The sequence below is a fragment of the Prionailurus bengalensis genome, chromosome B2 (assembly GCF_016509475.1).
Source record: "Prionailurus bengalensis isolate Pbe53 chromosome B2, Fcat_Pben_1.1_paternal_pri, whole genome shotgun sequence".
Taxonomy (NCBI): Eukaryota; Metazoa; Chordata; class Mammalia; order Carnivora; family Felidae; genus Prionailurus; species Prionailurus bengalensis.
Window position 1 is genome coordinate 52,100,961 of NC_057349.1, and position 23,357 is coordinate 52,124,317.

A 23,357-nucleotide genomic window follows, 5' to 3' on the forward strand; every position below is an offset into this window, starting at 1 on the left:
GACTAAGAAAGTTGTATATTGGTTTAAAATCTTATCGTAATGTAACGAAGAGTTCTCTAAACCTTAGAACAGCCCCACGATGGTGGAAGTCAGAAACTGAGGTGGTCCATCCAAACTAGGTGGGAGAACATCAGCAAAGTTATTAGAAGGCTTTTAATATTAAGCTAAAGTTCAGGCTAGATGCTGTCTGAGGTCCTTCCCATGTACAAAATTATAATCAAATGCAGTATTCCTATCACAGTTATTGAGAACGAAAGGGTCCTGAACTCATACTACGACAAATCCCAAAATACTATTCTTAGAGACAAAATCAGTTTCATTAGAGAGTGGCAGGTGACATCAGTCCTGGGTCAATAGGAAGAAAGACCAGTGGGGTGTGGTATTAACCAGAGAGCATTTGTGTGCACACCACTACATCCTTCTAAGAAGTTCCTTTCACCCTGTTTGATCTGTAACGTTGCTTGAACAACATCAACTATGAGCACACATATGACCCTAGCGTCCTTCAAGGAATCGCTGCTGTTTTTCCTGTGACACTTGGTAGTGCAAGTACAATGCCAGCTAACTATATCCTTCCATTCAAAAATGGTCTCCTTCTCCACTTTGGAGAATGGGGAGAGGAGGTGCTATGTTCAAGTTTCAGCAAGTGCTAAGCTGGCAAAGCCAAACAAACGTTACAGTGTTTGCCTGAGATGACTTTTGCATGGACCTACTTGAGGAACACAGTGCCCCCCCCATTCCTTTTATGTTTACATTAAAAAGACAAATCCTATATTAACAACAAATCCTATATTAGCCATGTGTTCACATGACTGTCATGTCAATAGACCTACACGTGTCTGTGTATGGGTCATGGGAACTGCACGTGAGAAATGGAGGAGAAAAGTAGAAAAGGGGGAGAAACAGGTTAAAAAGATTTTCAGGACTACCCCCACCCCCACCCCCACCCCCCCCAGCTTCGGCTCTCCCTCAGCGCGGGCGGAGGCTGTGGGCTGCGGACTCAGTGCTGGAATGAGGAGTAATTGAGCCTGAGCCGAGCCCGAGGTAGCTGTCTCCTCCCGGTGTCATTGCTGCAGCCTCCAGTGCCGGGTCCCCAGTTCCTCAGCCGCCTCTCTTCAAAATCGTCTGCAAAGACAGCGAAGCCGCCGCAGAAGTTGCCGGGCACAAGACTCCGGAGGCATTGGCTCAGTAACTTTTCACGTCATTTTCTGCTCCGAAGCCCCTTCTCGCGTCTCCGCGCCGCCTTTCCCACCGCAAATCACAGGGCTCATGGGGCAGGGGAAGAGCGGCTTGCGGCACTGAGCGGAACCGGACTCGAGCCCGTGATGTCCGGTACCAAACTGGAGGACTCCCCCCCTTGTCGCAACTGGTCATCTGCTTCGGAGCTGAATGAAACTCAAGAGCCTTTTTTAAACCCCACCGACTATGACGACGAGGAATTCCTGCGGTACCTGTGGAGGGAATACCTACACCCGAAAGAATATGAGTGGGTCCTGATCGCCGGCTACATCATCGTGTTCGTGGTGGCTCTCATTGGGAACGTCCTGGGTGAGTCTCGTCCAGGGCAGCCCTCCAGAGGGCTGTCACGTCCCCTCCACCCCTGGCTGCAAAGGCTCAGGAGACCCCTCCCTCCCCTTGGGATGCAAACAAAGAGGTCGCTGCTCTCTGGGTGGGGTTTGGTTTTTAAAAAGAGAAAAAGAAAAAAAAAAGAAAAGAAAGAAAGAAAGAAAGAAAGAAAAAAGTTTTCTGATTTTAGGAACCAGGACCCAGCCCTGGAGTCGTAATTCCTTTTTGCATCTGCAGGGAGAAGCAGGGAAGCGTGTTTCCTTTGCAAACACCTAGGTTATAAGCCCCAAGAGAGGGGCAGCGACTGGGTCTCAGGTGGATTTTGTTGAGTATGGGGAAATTAGTCATCCTTTTGTGTAACGTAGCCGGCTGTTTGGGGGCTTTCCGGAGAGGTGAAGCTGGCAAAATGCAAAGCTCTGCTCCTGAGGAGCAAGCTGTCTTTGGCCGTTGGAGTCACAAAGCATTTGTGAGCTAGGTAGAGTGCCCTTCCTTTGGCGCGGAGGCTTCGGCTCTGTCTAGAGGTGGTAATGAAAGGGCAGTGAGTGGAGACAGAGGCAAAACATAGAGATGCACTCACACGCTGAAGCTGAATTAAACAGAAACCCTGCCAGGAGCAAGCAAGAAGGAGGGGCATCTGAGAAAAGTACCAAAGAGATCGCATTCATCCACCTATCCATTCATTCATTCATCCACTCAACCTGTGTGTGTGTGTGCGTGTGCATGTGCGTGTGTGTGTGTGTGTGTGTGTGTGTATATATATATATATATTCCCCCCCCCCCCCCCCCCAGAACATGCTTGTTGTCAGGCTTGGAAAAAAAAATGTAATTTTTTTTTTTCCCCTTTTGAGAGGAGATAGTGAGCTTAATGCTAAGCTCTATTTTTTCCTGTCTGGGTTCGTATGCAGACATAGATTTCCTCGCCCATTTCCCACCTTAGCGTAATTTCTGAATGTTGCAGGGGGAGGGGGGTGGGGTCGTGGGGGTGGGAGGTGCAGTGCTGTATGAGACTGGTGGTGGAGTTTATTAGGGCAGCTGGGGAATCCACTTAAAGAAAAGGAGCTTTGGAAGGGAGGGACGACTTAACATAAATTGTGAATGGAAGGAGCATGTACCTTGATGAATGGAGAGTGGGAGGCGTTTCAAATGCAGAGGGCAGTGTGGAGGCAATCTCTGTTGAAAATGACAGGAGCAGATGGGGGAGGCTACAAGATTGCTGCTCTTGATTTTCAGTTATAAAAAGGGAAGAAGACAGGGTGAGGTGAGATAGGTTGAGTGGCTTTGAAGTCCAAAGCAAAGAATTTGTAGCTGCAAGGGAGGATGATAAGGAACTTATCAGGCTTTTAGTATTAATCTGATTTTTACCTTCTCTCCCCAAGTGTGTCATTCTGGGTAGGAAGCATTCAAAGTAGTCTCTCACCAATTCAAAAGACAGAGTAGTTGCTAAGTATGTGGCTGAGAAGCATTCTGGAGAGGGTTGGTAAAATGTTATTTTTGAAGGGAGATAAGAATCCTCTGAAAACTTTGTAGTTGTTTTTTTTAATGCTTACTGTGTTATTTTCAGGCTACTCTCCTTTTGTTGATTTTTAAAAAGGTAAACATAAGGGGAATCTTTGGGTGATGCAAATAAGGTGGATGAGGGTGAAAATACACACACTTGGGGTACTTTGCTATAAGGATAAGTCTGTTAATAATGATGCCTTTCTTGTTTCCCTTTTTGACATCCCTTCTTAGAGTTTACAGCTATTAAAACATCTGGCCACTAGCATAGAAACCTATCACTGTATTATGCCAATGCTTAATGAAAAGTAAATAATCTAAATTGAACATCCATTGAGTACCTACCAGTATGCCAGACCTCTCTGCCTACATCCTCATTTAAACCTCAAAGTAACCCACATTTGACAGGAGGAGAAACAAGACTTAGAGAAATGAAATGACCAATTAAAGAACACTATTCAGATTCAACTCCATTTCATCTGATCTCAGATCCAGAATTCTCCATTGATATTCCACTCTAGAGCTAGAAAGCATAGAGAGAATAAATTCTCTGCTCTTTGCTGTCTGCAAGCCTATTAAATGTACTTCCTGTTCTCTCTTGCATCTATGTCCACTGTTAATAAATTACCATGAAGGGTTAATGGCTCTGTCATTGTCTGAAGCAAAATCCTATCCAGAGAGGAATGTTATTGCATTGCAGTAAAAATTTGACCTGTTTTGCAGGAATAGCTGCAAATCATAACTAATTCCCTTCCTTAATATTTATTTCACACTTAATCTCTGTGATAAAATTTGTTTCCCTTTGCTGTTACTTCATTCTGACTTTACACAGGATGTTGATACATAGTCTCCATATTCTAATTGCATAGTTTAGGAGTATAGGTTTGTTAGCCTGGATAATGTTTTAGTTTCCAAAAGGAAACACCTCTACAGTAAGACTATGTGTTTCATAATACAAGGAAGAGAACACTGTCCACAACCCCAAGTGCTGAAATGGCCAATTCCATTCAGCTTAAAAAGAAAATTTTACTCAAAGCATTATGCTCTCAAGATACTAACAGCTATTTTCTTCAGGACTAAATAACGCTGAAATCCTCTCTGGCTGAACGGAAACCCATTCTTTATGGACATATTCCCTGAAAGTTGACGAAGTTTGACATTTAAACAAATGATCAGTGTCATTACTCACAGACAACTTCCTGCTCTTTAATGTCACTGTCAAATTTGCAAAACGGATTAGATTGAGAATTGCTTTTTTGCCCCTTTAGTGTAAGTAATTGTATGCATAGAGTGGCAGGACAAGGAATCACATTATTCATGTAAGATAAAGAGGTAACATTAGGCATGAAGGTGAAAGACCACAGTGTTGGCAGCAGATGTAATCCCTGACCCTTTGGGTCCATTCACCATTTTCACTTTTATGTAACTGACTACTTGGAAAATCTCAACCTTGTTGAACTTACAAATATAATGTGATCAGTTAGAAGTCATTTCTCCCACACTGTCATTTTGTGAAGTGATGTAACAGGATATGCCCTGAGCAGAATGACAAATTCTTGATCATCTCTACCTCTTTTTCTTCTCTCCACAGCCCATCTCTTTCATTGTGTCCCTTCTCCCATATGTATCAGATATTTCTTCCCTGTGATGGAAAGTAGTTTTCTGGAAAAAAAATGCAACACAAGTCATTCAAACTAAGACAAAAGTTACTCTACATTAAATTTCATGAGTATATGCATTCTAATAAAAGACATGTGCATGTCTACTTATAGAATTTTAGGTCATAGGAAGAAAGGTAGGACAGAGTTCTTTTTGGAAGCAGTGTTTTTCCAGTATCTTCAAAATTATGCCATATATAACCTATTCCTAAGTATGTCTTGTACTATAGCCAAGTAGATGCATTCAATTATTTGACCAGTACATTTTGAGCAATGTTTTTAAAATTAATGTGTGTTGAGGGGAGGGCTCTTAGGGACACTCAAAGTAATATAGTTGATGTTATACTTATTTCTTTTCTCTTGAGTTGAAACTGGGTGGAGTGATGGTTTCTGGTCAATTGAAACATTAAACATCTGGAGGAAATGAGCAAATCTCTGCCTCCCTTAATTTTGCATTCAAAGATATGATTTTTCACCTGGAATGCTTCTATCTTCCCTGTTGCTGTCTCCATGTGAAAGATGACGAGAACATTCAACACATGACATCATTCCAGCTGTGCTTCTTGCTTCTTGTGTGATCATTAGCAGGTTATTGAACTCTATGTCTGTTTTTTCTAATCGAAAATTAAGGTTAATACTACCTGCCTTGTAGAAATCTTATGAGAACATCACATATACAGGGGTATATACACACACACGTGTGTGTGTGTGTGTGTGTGTGTGTGTGTGTGTATTTTACCTGACATATAGTAGACAATAAATGCCAATTTCTATCTCTTCATTCCCACTATTGAGATCTACCTCTGATGTAGTTTACAGCCTTCCTCTGCCTACACAGCCAGTCTGTAGCTTACAGAGCTCTTTATGACCTCTGCTCTAGCCTTTTTATCATTTGAGAGGTTTCCTAAAAGCTATTAGTAAAATGGAGTTTGCACATGTTGTTCTCCTTGTCCATACCAGTTCCACCCACTCACCCTAACAGGTGTTTAGTGCGCTTATATTAACTATTTAACATTGCCTTCTCAACTCTCAGTGAAGGGCATTGCTAACTATTATGATAATTTTCTGTCTTTTAGTTTAAATTTGCTTGTATTGGGTCCCATTTAGTGAGTTATGGGTTGTAGTTGGGTTGTTTTGGTCTATTAATGTTTTACATAGCATGTGTGTGTGCGTGCATGTGCACGCACGCGCACACACACACACACACACACACACACACACACACACAGAGGTAATATGTTGATTTAACTTAGTTGAAGCACAGTGCCTATTACAAAATTTACCCAGTAACAGTTAAGCTAATTTGGGTGGATAGATGGACGGATATCTGTAATGGGTTGCTTCTTACAGAGCTAATCATATGTCCCAGAGATGGAACTGGCAGAGTTACAAGTTCCCACTACTCTTAAGCCTAAGAAACATTTCTTTCCTGCTTCTCCTAATGCCCAGTTCACATTCATGGGTGTTTCTAAACCCACCCTTTCCTTCACAGGAGACAGAATAGGTTAGAGATAATACATTACTCATTTCTTCCAAGACCTGATAAGAAGTCATGAATGATGCGTACAAAAGCTTATACTAGCCACTGAGCTTTAAACTTGTGTGTTTTTAGTTACAGAATGTAAAATATGCTTATCTGAATATGAATTAGACAGATGCCTCCACACTTTTACTAAACTCATAACTACCGAGTTTTATTGGGTAAAATAAATCATGTTTTTGATTTGAACAAAATCCCAGTGATGACTTTTTAAATGGCTATTTCATAGACAACAGCAACATTTATCATGTAAAGAAATAATGAGATAACATGTGCTACTGATAATTTAAATGTAATGAATTCTTCCTATATTTGAAAAAAAATGAAGAAAATTAAATAATGAAAATACCCATTTTCAAAAGAGGTGAAATCTAACACTCAAATAAAAATAGAATATTCTAGTTTTTACAATTTTTATTGGTTTAACTAGGACATATATATTTTATATCTTTACACTAATTTTCATCATTTTATATTCTAGAATATATTTGCAAATCCTCATGTACTACAGCTATGTTAGCAGTTCAAAGTTCCTGAATTCTCATTCGGCTCCCCAGAGTATCCATTGCTTGTGTTATTTTATAGGTGAAAGAAGATTTTGCCATCTTTCTTCTTATAGCATTATGACATAGCCCACTCCCATAGGCATGCAGGTTCTGTTAAGTAGTGGCTCATTAATAGGAGTCAGTCAGTGACCTGTGTTGGGGGAAGATGAGGATTCATCTCTAGTTCCCTTTCTCACTGCAAAGAAAAATGAAGAATATTTATTGAGTACTATATGCCAGGTTCTGAATACTAAGCTCCGCAACAAATGTATGTATTTTATTGATGCCTCATAACAAACTTGTAAGGAGAAGATTAATAGCTTCACTTTACAAATGAGTAAAATGAAATTCAAAAGCTATTTTAACTTGTTCCAAAGTATATTCAGACAATAAGTGGCAGCGCTAAGTTTCAAATCTGGATTGAGCAGGTCCCATGGCCCACCTGTTTTCCATTACTTCATCCTGTCTCCCTTACTTCTAATCCTGACTCAGAAACACAGACGAAAAAAGAGTGGAAATGATGCTTAGATGTGCCCTCTAGACGATTTACAGAGTTGTTCTGGCATGTTGCCATGCCATATCTCTGGTAGACTACAGTTCTTCAGCTATGGGGATGAGCTCATTTGATAAGCTAATCAAGGTCAGGCTAGGGTTACTTTACAAGAGAAATTTTCAAGGTAAACTAGGTGATGCCAAAAACACTTTTGCCTGTTCAGGGTGTGTGTATGTGTGTGTGTGGGTGGGGGGGTGATTCACTGGATAAATGTTAGATAATTGTAGCCAAGGATTATTTAGTTATTGGGTGTGCTGTCTTTAGACACACACACATTCGGTCTTAAGACAGAATCTAAATATTTAATGTGTCAAATAATCTAATTTTTTTTTCTTTTTTGGTTTTCAAACCTACTCATGTATTTTATTTTTTATTTTTCTGATATAACTGTTACTTTTTTAAAAATCATACACTTCTACTGATTTAACTGAATAGGTCAATCTTTATGTCAAATAATGATGTTCCTAGAGCATAATGGTGTTATATATGTCCAAAGAACATTGCCCTTCACACCAGGCATGAAATGACCTTTAAACACAGACAATAGAACACTTGGAGATGCTACTGGATAAGACACATGAAATATATGTCCAGTGTTGAATTGCTGACTCTTTGGGCTGCTTTTATTCATTTTACTTTTGTTCTCAATGAGACGTTATCTTTTAACCAAGTAAATGGATATAGGATATATATTTTAAATAGCATTAAGTTTGTTTACAACAGAATATGTATTTTATTCTTAAAAATATTTTGAGTTTATCATCACTGAGCTTTTTCTAGTAATGTTCTTTAAATATATAATATATATGAACAATGTTTAACAATCATATAGTATTTTACTCTTCAGAAGACATTGTTACATTTATGTATTGTCTGATTTATTCTCCACAACATTATGAGGTATGTCTTACTTAGTGGATCAAGTACTTGAAGTGAGTTATAATTACTTTAAAAGAAAAGTTTGCATACATGGAAATATCAAGGGGTCATGTGCCAGCTTGGGAAAAGCTTGCCAGTCTTGTATTCCAAGATCCCAGGATAAGACATGCTAACTAACTTTGTCTGACTTTCAGCTATGATGTCTTTAATATCTGATTTTGTCAGTTTTCTGAATAAAGATTAGCCAAATTCATGAGCCTGGCAAAAAGAAAGAAAGGAAAGAATTCCTGTGTTTTGATTTAAAATAAGAACTTAAATTTACAAATCTTAGAATATTTGAAGTCCTTTGAATCATCATAGTCTCTTTCAATAGTCATATATACAGAAAGAGCTTTATTGGTTGGAATAGCTAGGCTATGCCAAAGTAGCAAATAAACCCTGGATTTTCATTGGGTTATTGTCACAGAAGTTTATTTATTGTTTGTTTAACATTTGATATGGATGGGAGAGTCTGTTTCATACAATGACTCCTGGTTGAGGGGTCCTTCATGTTTCATGCACCACTTTGACATGTGGCCTCCGTTGTGACCAGCCTCTAAAATGGTTCCCAATGTTCCCCCATCAACTGATCAACTACAACCCTGTGTAGCTCCCTTTCACATTGTGCAAGAATTGATCTGGGTGACCAACAACATACAGCAGAAGTGATTGTATATCGCTTTGAATATTATAAAAGGTTGCAGCTCCTGCCTTGAATTCCCATTCTCTCTCATTCTTGTATATTTTGCACCCTGGAGAAAATAAGCTGCCTTGTTATAAGCAACCCACATGGTGGGAAATTAAAATATCCATCCAAAAACTGTACAGTAAATATGCCCTGCAAACAACCACATGAACTTGGAGACAAATCCTTCAGCCAGAGTCTGAGATAACATAATAGCATCCTCCCCCAATCCCCTAGCTTGACCGAAACTTACTGACATGCTCTGAGACAGATCTCACTAAACTCTTCATAGACCCTTTAGAGGCTGCGAGATAATAAAATTACCTTGTTTAAAATTTTTCAATTCATGTATGAGTTATTAGGTGGCATATAAAGTATCTAGCACCCTCATGGTAGGAGAAGAGTGAATTGGAAAAATATACTGGCTCTAAACTACCTTTGCCTAATGTCAACACATGTCAGTTATGCCTTATGATCATTTGGCCAAAACCAATCAAATTTTGTCAACCTAACTCCAACTAGTACTGGAAAGGGTAAAGAAACACTGTCTCTGTTACAGAAACCATGCAATGGTTAAAAATATATTTAATGCACATAGACTGAGAATAAGGAAAATTAGAGGAATCAAATACCTATTGGCATAAGCCTAAGAGAAGCTGATAGGTATATCCATTTCATATTGTGGATCTCTGCCAGTGGAAATAACACAATATTGGGAGACTTTGTGCCAATTACTGTGCTAAGAATCTAGGGTACAAAGATAATAGAAACCAAGGAACCTACACTTCAGCTAAAGACAGACCTATTAACAGATAATCTCAATATAATGTGACAAGTGCTTGATAGATGGGTTACAGGATACAGTGGAAGCATACAAGAAGGACACTTAGTTCCATTTGGGGGATTACAGAAAGATTCAGGAGGAGATGTCACCCACACTGAGTATTAATGCATGAATTCAAGTTGCACAGGTGAAGAAAAGTGGGTAAGGATGTTCTAAGCAGAGGAAACAACACGAGCAAAATCAAAGAGGCGTGAAATAGCATGGGCTATGAAAAGAATGCTAAGTAATTGAGTAACTCCAGTGTAAGTGCAGATGAGGAGAGTCTAGGGATAAAGCTGAACAGTCGATGGGGATTGTGTACCATACTGAAGATCTCAGCTAGTTTTGACACCGCAGTTTAGAGGGAGCCCTTTGAAGATTTAAGGAGAGCACCATCTTAGTTGGCATTTTTCATCAGAGTATTGCAGGGATAATGTAAAGAATAAAACCAAAGGGGGAGATATTTGTGAAGGTTTTCACAGTGGGATTTCTGTCCTTTTTGTGTCTCATTTAATGAAGCTTCCTTTAATGAAAACAAAAATTGATAATAAAAGACGTGATCAATATTTTCTAGATAATTACTTCTAGGTGACTAGAAATGCCACTTTCAAGATCATGTTCCAAAACATTACAGCTCCTGTCTTGAGTTCCCATTCTCTCTCTTATTCTTGGATTTCTTGCTGTTATGTTGCATAAGGAAAGAAAAGGGAAAAGGAGAGAGTGAGAAATGAAGAAACAAATAAAGGGAAAAGGAAGAAGACTAAAATATAGCAACTGTTGCTATGTTTGCTTTGTAGAATATTTCAATTTGAGAAGTATTTCTCTTTAAAATAATTTTCATGTCTTTTCTGAAATCAGTACTTATGATTCTTTTTTTTTTGTACCTTATGACTCTTACATGCCATAGCACTATTAGCATTTTCCAGTATTCTGTATAGCTTTTCACTAAAATAATGTTTGTAATAACTTATTTTTGAGATTTTGGTTGGTTGCTGTACTCCCAGCTATCCATCTTTTTGGACTTTAAATCATGTTTTGACCTCACACTGAGGTCAAAAGATAAAAAATTAGGAACATAATGAAAATGTTTTATATTTTCCAGCTAAAACCTCCAAGTTTTACTCTAAGTTAGTTGCAACTTTCTTAAGATGTTCATTTGAAATTTTATCTTAAATGGGCGTTTTTGTCATTCAAATAATCAAAGATGATAATACACTGACCCCAGGGGAGCCCTTACGGAATTACAGGGAATATTTTTCCACAAGTTGACATGGTAACATTTCAAAATTTTTAAAACTGTGGTTAGTTTAAAACCTTTTATTTGCTATTCCTAGCTCCACAATGGGAATACGGCAGTGATTATAAATTATAATATCCTTTCCTAGATTTTCAGTGAGTTTTCATTACTACTCAGTGACTATATAAGATGAATTTATAAAGCACACGGGTTACAACCATGTGGGGCTTTGATTTTATCACTACATTGCTAGAAATGGGGTCAGAAAGCCATTGTCTATAATAATTTATTTTATCAATTTAGAATGAATTTAATGAGTCATCCACTTTGGTAGAGAACCATGTTCCTCATAAATATCATTTTGAAGCCAATTTGTCTTTCTTAAAATGTTCAGATTGTGCTAATCTTTCAGAGACAGAAGTAGAGAGATATGGTTAAGTGCTTATGAAACAGTTTTGTCATTGGGTGAAACTAAGTCAATTTTTGGTTATAAAAGAACAGCTAAAAATCTAGTCTCTCTGATGAAAATACTTACTATAAAAGTTTCCCAGTCTTAGAAAGCTCAAAAAAAAAAATACATTAACAAATTTCACCAGCTGGTGCAGGAAAAAAAGACTTCATAATTATTGGAACATTTTATGTACTTGGGCTTGATTTATATTTTAGACATAGGAAAGCCTAGAAAGACCTTGTTCTTTGAAGTCATCAGAGATGGTGATGGTGACTCATAGATTCCTGAAAGTAAATAACAGTACCTAGTATATGAATCTATGTGTGTTTTTTTTCCCCCAGACATAATGAATTTTGCAACTGGTCACTGACAGGAAGCAAAACTATCTCAGTGGAAAAGGGGAAAATAAGAATTTAAGAACTTAAAAATACATACAAATTAAAAAAACCACATAAATCAAAAATAAAAACACTTGTATATACACACACAGGTATTTGCATTATATGACTAATATGATTTCAATACACCCTAGTTTTTTCATGCAGGATTAAGAAGCTACCTTTGAAATGTGAAGAATTCTAAAAACTTTGTATAAGGCCTTTACTTTGACAAAGTTAAGAGATACTTTCAACTACCCCATGAGTAATTGAACTAGCCTTTAGGGAAGCAAAAAGAATAAATACACAGACATGAGTAAGTCCTTGAATGAACATTCATGTAAGAAGGAATATCCCTTGGGTGATTGATCATTGTAGCATAATTTCTTTTCCTTGAACTGATTCAGGTTATTCTTGCTTTAGAGTCTTCTCAATTTCCAGCCCCCTGTGACCCTCTCACAGCTGGCTCCTGCTAAGTTCACCTGTCACATCTTCAGAGAAGGCTGTAAGAATGCCCATTCTATATCACTCTGAATCCCTCTTCATATTATGATACCGTCCCCTTTTATTTTTGTCATAGAATTTACTACTATTTGAAATTATAGTGTTGGTTTGTCAATTTTTCCATTGTTTCCCTCAAGTAACATCTAAGTTCCATGAGAGTATTTCTTTTTTTTTTTTTTTCTTTTTTTTTTGCAAGTACATGATCAGTTTCTAGAACAGTGCCAAGCATATGATTTTTGGCTACCAATTAAAGTATTAGATTTCTATCAGGAGAAACACTTTACATATAAGTGTATATATGCTTTGTAAATTAAACATTGCAGGTTTTAATTTATTTTATATAAAATTAAAATTAAAAACCTTAATAATTTGAGTTTTCAAATATCTTAAGGAGCATACACATTAAAATAAATATATAATTATGAAATTAATGATTATGAGAGACCAGTGATAAAATTTCTCCCCAACACTGGAATCACCTTGATATCACAATGAAACTATTTTGCTCTTCCCATGAAAAGCAAATGAGATTTACAAACTGTGGCAGGTTTGTTCATTTTTTCTCAAGGTAGTTGTATCAAGATCCTTCCAAATAACATGCTATATTTCTGTGATAACTGAGAAGAACTTGTAATATACAAAATCCTTACTTAAGCTGTGTTTGTTTCAAAGTAACTTTTAGTTATTTTTATATTTAATGAAAGTCTAAGGAAACATTTGACCATTTGCACCCCAGATGAAGTAAGAGAGCTGTGACTGAATGTTATCTTGATTCCATATTTTCTGCTATTAAAAGGACCAAGCATATCCCCATCTGAGCCCAGGATACTTGGGAAATGCCCACGAGGTCTCAGGTTTAGGAATCCTTTGTCATTCTCTTCCATTGCCAGTGACTTATGCCAATTCTGGTACACTCTCCTGTCCAGACAATTTAAAAAAACAACAATTTATAGTTTTCGGTGGAGTGCAAAAGCATTGTTGGGAATAGCTGGATAGTTCTAGATATTTCATTTAATAGGGGAGTAAGGGCAACAATAAACCCTTTGGACCAACTTCAGTCTTCAGTTTCCTGAACTAGCCATCAAATTACACATTGTAAAAGATCGAAGTTCAGTCTTGCCCGAAGTTGGGAGGTATTGCTCTTCTAGCAAACCCTTGACCTTTTGAACTGACTTTATTAATATTTCTCATGAATGAAGTGAATTGCAGTAGAATTCACATTTTAGGCTTTTTGGAATTGTCATATTGCCCTAGTTACATAACTCTTCCACAAAAGTATTTGCTATCCATTCTCTTAGTTAATGCTACAACAACCTGTGCGATAGGGTTACTATTTGCTCCTATTTCCCAGATAGTGAAGTTTAGTATTAGAGAGCTATCATGTTAGTTGTTTGAATAGCTTTATGTATTATCGCTTGGCTTGCCCACTTCTGAACAGCAGGTAAATACAAATCTTTTCTCTATTTCTATTCCTCCTTTTATAGCACAGCTCTGCCAGTATGCATACCAAGTTGAAGATAGGTGCATAATATAAGGAAAATGAAAATTCTCATGTACGTTATTTTGTAAAGTCAACTGAAGTTTCAATGTCTAATCAGCACTGCCTTAGTGATCTATAATTCGTTGTCAGTACCTGGCCACAGACACTAGAGGGGAAGAAGAGCAATAGCAAGTCAAGCTTGGCATAGATTTTCTCTCCTGGAGTTTACTTAGCCTCTCTAAGTGCTGAGTCACCATCGGCAACAATGGCAGTATCTACAGACAGTTAGTTTGAAGTCACACAAATACATCTTTATGATCCAAATGGAGGTAAAAGCAGCATAGAAAATCCGTGGTCTCAGTCCAACTATAGCTGCAAAAGTTACATACACCAAAAAATAAAGCCTCCTAAGCCAACACACTGGTTTTCTAAGGCTTATCTAATTTGAAGCTATTTCCTTTTCTTATTTCATTCAGCAAATATTTATTGAACATCCACAACGTGTAATCTGTTCTATTACATTCTGTGGAGGAAATACAGAAGTGAATGAGGTATGGTCCTTACCTACAAGGAATTCCTAATCTTGTAGGAAAGACTAACATGTAAGCAATAGACTATGAGTGTTACTGAAGAGGCATATGTTAAATGTTAGAACGTAGAAAATAAAAGTTGGATCTTACTTGGGATAGGAGGTACACCTTCACTGAGGAGGTAGAATTTGAGGTATTTTTGACATGTGAGCATAATTTAGAAAATTCCAAAGGATTAAAAGGAAGTTGGGGCACCTGGGTGGCTCAGTCGGTTGAGTGTCCGACTTCAGCTCAGGTCATGGTCTCACAGCTCGTGAGTTCGAGTCCTGTGTCGGGCTCTGTGCTAACAAATAGCTCAGAGCCTGGAGCCTGCTTCGGATTCTGTATCTCTGTCTCTCTCTCCGTCTCCTGCTCATTCTCTGCCTCTCTCTGTCTCTCAAAAATAAATAAATGTTAAAAAAAATTAAAAAAAAAGAAAATACACCTAAGTTGATGATGTAGTAAGAGTAAATTTATGATTGCTTATAGATATATAAATAGCTGTGCTGAAATGTCATTCAGGGAATTCCATTAAAACACAGGGTTTCATGAACTTTTCTGGGTGGTTTCAAAAAATAGAAACTTTAAGTAATCTCCTTTGATGCTTTGCATTACTTACATGGTCTTCTTTATTTGGTACGTATCTGCCACAGTCTTACCTGCAGTGTTATATCATGCTGAATTAGATTTAAAAGTGTGAAAGCTCCAAAGTTACTTGAAAACAAGTTCTAATATGTCAGAGCTTCCTGAAAGAAAACTAACCTGGGGCAATGGTAAGAATGGGTTGAAGATATGAAAGACCAGATACTAGGAAGATAGAAGTCTGTTGAGACTTTTCAGGAAAGTGGTTATGAGGGTAAAACCAAGGCAGTAGAATTGAATATGGGAGAAAAAGGAAACAAATCTGAAAGACATTCTGGAGATAGAAATTAGCAACTCATCAGATGCAGAGGTTGATAGGAACAAAAAAGAATCTTCTGATTAATAGAAGTTTTTAGTTAAAGAAAGTACAGCGATTGGGGCACCTGGATGACTCAGTCAGTTAAGCATCTGACTTACGCTCAGGTCACAATATCACGGTTTGTGGGTTCGAGCCCTACCTTGGGCTCTCTGATGACATCTCATAGCCTGGAGTCTGCTTTGGATTCTGTGTCTCCCTCTCTATCTACCCCTCCCCCCACTTGCACTCTGTCTCTCACTCTCTCTCTCTCAAAAATAAATAAACATTTTTAAAAAGTACACTGATTATCCTATTTGTCTTTTTCTTAACATAGAATATGTGGAAAGAAATTCAAGTGTCTTTAGTGAGAGGACATGATGAATTTGGCAAAAGCAGGTCTGAGTTTGAATTGCTAGAGGAGTATTCACGTATAGCTGTTCAATAGGAAGTAGGGCTTCCTCCCCCACATGCCATTCACAATTAGTTTACTACTCTGAGTGCTGTTTTTCTTTGTGCTATGCAAGCAATGTGTACAGTTTATGTGAGAATTTCTTAGACAATGTCTTCTGGAATAATAAAAGTAATAATATGCTTTTAATAAAATATGCTTTTAAATAAATGCCTTTAAAAATAATAGTATGCTTTTAATAAAAGCATACACAGAATATAAACTTCTCAAAGGGTATATTGAGTGATAAGACCTTTTTTGCAATACTAGTTAAATTCACTGGTTCAAAAAATATTTATTGTGTGCCTATAGCAACAAACAAAATAGACAAAGCTGCTTCTCTTAGGAAACTTACATTCTAGTGGTGATATTTAGGGTATATATTGATAATAAAATCAACAGGATTTGCTGAGGGATTGCATATGAGAGTGAGTGAAAGAGAGGAGTCAACATTTTCATATCACGATGGAGGATGGTACTATTTATTGAGATATGGAACCCTAGGGGAAGGGGCAGTTTTAAAGCAGGGAAGGAGAATCAAAAGTTTGGTGCCACACATTCTAAGTTTGAGGTAATAAAGCTAGGTATATGATGAGCACTTGAATATGAAGTCAGGAGGTTAAGTAAGTCAAGCCAGGTGAGATAAACCTGAGATTTATAACCAATATAATTTTTTATGCCCATATCTTTTTACATATTCCCCATAGATATGAAAGACTATGGAAGGAACTGCATTAGGGAATAAAAATTATGTTTTACAGATTATTTTACTCTTGGCTTCCTCTTATTTGAAATCATCACAGCTGTGTTTTCTGAAATCTTGAAAAGGATCACTTTGAATCATGCATCAAAAAACAAAACCAACAAACAAAAATGGGTACATGGTAAAAAATTTTTATTTTAAAATCTGTGTCTGACTTATTAAGTCAGAATTTCAGGGGGTGGAGACTCTAGAATCTACATTTTAAATAGGATTCCAGTACACTGAATATGAGAATGCTTGCCATGGAAAAGGTGAAGGTAAGCTTCCTATTATTTGAGGCCTCCTATTTTTGGAAGCCAACTCGAAAGCCAGGTGCATATACAGTTGACACAAATATCTCTATAAAGAGATATCAGAGGAGAGAAGATTAAAAGACCTGCTTTGAAATGAGATTAAGCAGAAAGACAAGAAAATGTAGCTTGATGGCCAATAAGAGGAATTAGAGGAGAAAAAGGAAGGGTTAAATGTGCCAGAGCCTTCCAAATTCTGTCAGTGAAAACTTTGAAATTGTAGGGGTGGAAAACATTTCCCTTCCCCCCTTTTAAGTTCTTCAGCTGTTCTAATAATTAATATCACATAAAACAGATTAATAAGAGAAAAGCAAATTTAACTTCTTATGTATGAGAGCCCCAAATATACGTGACCCAAGGGCATGTTGGGCAATTGAGGCTTGTATGCTGTCCTGAACTAAGGAATGGGATAGGGGCCCGAGGCTTCACAGGGGAAGAGGGTGACTCACAGGGCAATAAGAAGAACAGATGTCTGGAAATTAGATGTTTTTGCTGCCATACAGATAGGCCTTTCAAATAAAAATTTATCTCTGGTCATAGATCTCTTTCTGAGCCTAGCCCCCTATCCAAATTCTTTTAGGTATTTAAGGAAGAGGTAAAAAGTTTTTACGAGTCTTCCGTGTCTTGATTGTCTTTAGCTCAAAAGAATCCACATGCTAGTAGTAGCCACATATTTGGGGCTACATATTCTGCTCCTCCTCAAAGTGATATTTAGTAATGTAACATTTTAAGCAGAGATATTAGTGGGTACACTGGCTTAATTTATTATTATAGTAGTTAGTATGCAATTTTTGTTATACAGCTTTTCCAAACAAGAACATATCAGAAATCTGGCATGTTGAGCAGAATTCACTACATATAGAATTAGTAATGCAAAGTTCTGGAAAATATCTAAAGAAAGAATTAGTAATGCAAATTCTTTTCTGTAGTTTCTAATTTATGATTTTCTATATGAAGTCATTGCTTCAGGATTAAAATGAAATTTATTTTCTCCTGCTGTGTGTCCCTTGAATCATTAAACAAAATCCTCACAAATATTGTTAAATATAAGAAAGGTAGTTAATCAATTATGTCATGGAAAGAACTGGAGGGTTGCTATGAGAATAAAAGGTGTTTGACCATGCAAATGCATTCAGCAAACTGGCTCTGATTTAGATCTAGTGGTGCTGATTTTTAAATAATAAATACCAGGAATTGCTCGTCACTGAATAGATACTAGGATTATGTGAAATTCTAAAATCATCAAAAACATTTTGGCAGTAATATCAAAGATATGGAAATACTGGATGGATATGGATTAAGTCAAGGAAGAAAAACTCCCCTCCAAGGACTTGTCCATACGGTGGTTTTAGAAATACAGTTTTTCACTGAGATATCCTTAATCATCTGAATGGAGACAACGAGTAAACCTAAGACTCTAGCAAGCTCTGTCTATCCATTGTAGCCAGATGCTTCCTACCTTTTCCTACAATATTCTAGTTTATAGAGATCCCACCTCCAAAGAATAGGTGTCACAAATATTGGAAAAAATTTATAAGACTTGAGACATATTTGGCTATAGTAGGTTAGAAAAGAGACATTTTTTTTGCACTATAATAATTCAGATTTGGAATATGTAAGTCTAATTTTTTTCATGTAATTGCGTATGTATTATATATATACATAAAAACTTGTGTACCCTAATATGTATTTTGAAGCGTTATTGATGTCATTAGTTGCAGATAATTTGATTCTCCCTTATATTCAGCTCAAGTAACTCAATTTTAAAGCTTCCACTTTCATTTCAAGAAAATATTTTGGATCTTTTTAAAAAAAAACTATCTTGACTTTATCAAAGAAGGAGAAGGAGAAGCAGAAGAAGCAGAAACAGAAGCAGAAGAAGAAAAGAAAAACAGATAAAAAGAGAAAATTTTCTGCAACTGGGTTCCAAGTTATTATTTTGTGGTTACTTAGAGTATTGATAAGTAAGATAAGTACAGATTGATAGAACATCTTAAATTCATTCTTTAAAAAATCTAGTTGTCCTCCTCTTTTGTAGGTAATCTCTAAGTATTATATAGTCATCTATATACCCTGAATATAACACAGGAACGGGATATATGTTTTAGTATTAAGCTCATTTTTCTATTTAGAATTAAGTGCCAAAAGTTCTATTTTTAGCATTGTGTGAATATAAGAGAATATAATCTGTCCCCGTATTTAAAAAGTGAAGAATTTACTGAAGGCTTCTGGGTAATGATTGCAAGTTCATAAGGGCTAATTCCTTTGGAAGGTCATGGACTACCATTTTCTCAAAAGAAAATGTCAGTATCCTACAGCCTGGATACCCATGTTCTCCAGAGATCTAATCTGGGTGGTATGCTACTGTTGAAAGAGTATAATTAAATCTGAATAACGAGAGAATATTCATTCATTTGGTCATGAAATAATTATTGAGCATCTGTTTGTTACCAGTCATTCTCCTTGACACTAGAAGGAACAAAAATTAAAAAAAAAATACTATTATGTTCCTCAGAGTTAATGGTCTCCTAGAAAGGACAGAAATGCAGTATATTACATAAAAACACAAGTGTTATGTCCTATTAAAGAGATATGAATAATGTACTGAAATATAGAAGCATATGTATAAAATTAACTTAACGGATAGGAAGGAAACAATAACACAGAAGACGGGGCATCAAGAAGTAAATAGCGGAATGACAAAAGATGAAGCAAAAAGTGCTATAGAGAGACAGCACAAACAAGCAAACCTCTAGCAACCTTTAGCCTTTAGTGTCCTCAAAAACACCCTTGTCCTTGAGAATTTTTTAAATTAGTTTATTTAAATTCAAGTTAGTTAACATGCAGTGTAGTATTGGTTTCAGGAGTAGAACCCAGTGATTCATCACTTACATATAACACCCGGTGCTCATCCCAACAAGTGCCCTCCTTAAGACCCATCACCTATTTAGCCCATCACCCCCCACCTCTCCTCCAGCAACCCCCAGTTCTCTGTATTTATGAGTCTCATATGGTTTACCTCTCTATCTGGTTTTATCTTATTTTCCCTTCCCTTCCCCTATGTTCATCTGTTGTGTTTCTTAAATTCCACAAATCACGAATAAGTGAAATCATATGGTATTGATCTTTCTCTGACTTTTTTATTTACCATAATACCTTTCAGTTCCATCCATTTTGTGGCAAAGGGCAAGATTTCATTGATTTTGGAGAATTTTTTCCCCTTCCACCCCAAGTGGTATATCCCGGGATTTAATTACCTCTCAGGCAAACCACAGTCTATGGAGGAATTCACACTGTCCCTATCCTATCTTCCTGTTTACCCATGAGACTTGATCCAAGTATCAGTGTCTCCAAATTTCTCAAACTATGACTAAAATGAAACAGTTTGGTTGTTTTATTATAACTTTTTTAAAACTTGTTTTTTTTTAAAATAAGTCATTCAGAATTAGTATCACTAATGTTATCAATGTAGGCCTGCAGTAGTACAAAGGTAATTCCTTTAATGGATACATTAATACCATTTGTTTTCTGACTTTTGCATGTCCTTTCCTTCTCTATTGCTATCTTAATATGGGTTCTCAGCTTGTTATCACATCAGCAATGGAACATAAGTGAGTGCAACATCTCAAATTGATTGTCTGCCCCTGTAACACTGGTAAAGTTTTACTTTTTTCATAACAAAATTTAAAATAGTGTCATAAAATTTTTATTTTATTTTCTAAATTCCCTTTGTTTTTCATGGTCATAGAGAGTTGAGCTAAAAGGACAATATCTCCTACGTTTGTTATTAGTAACAACATTAGTAAAGGGAAGTAAAATCTCACAAATCTTAAAATGGGTGTCTCTATAGCTAGCTTAAATGAATAGATTTTCCTTCTTTGCAGTAACTTTAGGAATCACATGACGTTATTGGAGACATTGGCCATTTGCAAGTTCATTTAATTGAAATTCGAGTAGGAAAAATATGTTGCTAAGTTTTAAGTCACTCTGTGACTTCTCTTTAAAATCAAATAATGCTTTATATTTGAACAATAATAGTAAAAGAAGTAGAACTTGTTTTAAACATGTACTTTTATATCCTAATGCATTCTGTTTAAAAAATAATGAGTATGTCATGTGAAGACCCTACTCATGTAGTGGAATTTTGAAAATTATTCAATATATAATTAAATAGGGACGTTCATTTTCAAGTTTCAATTATAAAATATATCTGAGATGATAACTCTACTATCAACACTATAAATCTTAAAATATTAATATTAGAATCTAATTTTATAATAACCACGTTGAACAAAGTCAGAAATAAACTTGAGATTTACTTTGGGAGATTCTGTTCTGTTCAACTTCATAATATTCAGTTTCTGAAAGTTTGGTATTTAATTATGTGTCTGTGTCACTGAGTGGGCTGAAATGTGACTTTTGGGACACCAAAACAATGAGATATTAATGACAGTTCTTTATCATTGAATCTGGGTCCTTTTTAATGAAAGAGACATTGCTCTCTTGAATTTCTATAAAACTAAAAATTTTATTGCATTTAATGAAAATGTAATCATCTGGGAAGACAAAATTAGATTAAAAACAAACATGGAGTGATTCATGTGAAATATTTTAAAATTTAATAATGCAGAGACACATTGTTTCTAGCAGTCTTGTTTTCCAGTAAAATTATCACCAAAAGCACTGTGAAAATGGAAAGTTTGAAGTCATTAACTTTCAGAATAAATGGAAGGAAAAGAAAAGAATGAATGAAGAAGATACCCAGTAACAATATAGAACAGAAAGGGTAAATGAAGAGAAAACAAAAAATCAATAGGATATTGACTTAAAAAAAAAAAAACAAAACAGAAACATCACAATATAAAACACCTCAGGGAGGGAAACACACACACACACACACACACACACACACACACACACACAGAAAATGAAAGGGAAAACATACCAAAATGACTTGAAGACTAGCTTAAAACTTTTAAAATGTATTTAGGTAAAGATATCATAGAAAAACGTGTCAAGTTGTTCTAGGTACCTAATGAAGATGAAACAAGAGGAAATCCCTTAAATTAAAATCAGAGAGAATGAAAGTAGTGGAAATAGGCATAGAAAGAATATTGAAGTTAAAAAAGGAACACAGTCCTATGTATCTCAACAATGCCTAAAATGGCAAAATTTTTAAATTTTACCGTATCATAGGGATCTTTACTTCGCTTTTTGTAATAGCAAAAGATATTAGCTGCTTTTTGTCTTCACAATAACCACATTTGCCCTTTATTGACATATCAATATTACTCCTTCCTTTCAGAAACTGTCCTTCTTCTGTTTCATGTAAATGTGGTGGGGAGAGGGAAGAAACTGTCAAAGTACTACCCGGCCCTCAAGATCAGAGAAGGAATGGGCTAATCATTTCTCATCCCCCAACTACAGTGCTTCGCAAAGGAATGATAATTTGATCCAAATGGAAACAGAATTTGTCTGTTGGACTTTGCATGTCACTTATGAGAGATAAATGAACTTTTTTTTACCTAAGATTTTGCTACTTGGGATGATTAGACCTAGAGATGCCTAAGATCTTCCCTTTTGCCACATAGAAAAAAAATTATCTACAGTTGGACAGTTAGGCTATCTTCCAGAGATAGAGACCAGGAAATGGAGAGAACCCTAATGATGTTGTTGGAATTCCTAGAACTAGTGAGACCACTCCTTCCCAGGTATATGAGTTTCATTTTGTTTATATTCATTAGAATTGGATAATCAGGACTGGAAAGTACTGATTAAAACAGGAACCAACCTGCATTATATTAGTAAGTGAGAAGGAAGAAGGAGAGAGAAAATGAAAGTAAAAGGAGAAAAAAAAGGAAAAAATGGAGAAGGAAGGTGAGAAGCCGTGATGGCCTTTATTCTCTGACAGTTTATACTCCTCAGAGATTGTTCTTCTCTGAGTTTCTGTAGAAGGATGAAAATGATACATGTGCTTGTAGCTTGGGTGGTCCTCCAAGGAGTCCTGACTGTGTCAAGGAGTATGTTGTTTCTTCAGGAACCTCAAATCTGCCTTTAAACCTAACCATACTGTAACATTAACAATTAACCTGAACCTTCCTGTATACCTATCTGTATCGTAGTGTTAACAATCCTACCTCTAAGTGTAACCTAGCATTAAACCCCAAACTAATCCTGATTCTGATTATAGCCATAACCCCATCCTAACTGTAACCCCAAAACCACCTATAAAATTAAACCCAACCTTATGTCTAAAGCTAAACCTGAAAATAACCACAAATCTACCTCTGTACCCAGTCATAAAACTGGCCCCAACCATATCTCTTACCCAAACCCTAACATCACCCCCATACCTATCTCTTAACTTACCACTAACCATAACCCTCATATTAACCCCAAACCTACCTAACACAAGCTCTAACCCTAACTACAATCTTGACCCCAAACTTACCTTTGATTCTAATTATAACTCAAACTCCAACCTTAGTTATTGGCTCAAAGAACTATAAAATC

General features: G+C 36.5%; 1 protein-coding gene across 1 annotated transcript in view; it reads left to right on the plus strand.

Annotated features, from left to right (window-relative positions):
• Nucleotides 1-993: 993 nt before the first annotated feature.
• Nucleotides 994-23,357, plus strand: part of HCRTR2 (hypocretin receptor 2) — a 115,850-nt gene continuing 93,486 nt past the window's right edge. Inside the window, exon 1 of the mRNA XM_043591671.1 lies at nucleotides 994-1,548. Coding sequence (XP_043447606.1) covers nucleotides 1,326-1,548 — 223 coding nt within the window. The 5' untranslated portion in view covers nucleotides 994-1,325. The remainder of the gene's footprint in view (nucleotides 1,549-23,357) is intronic.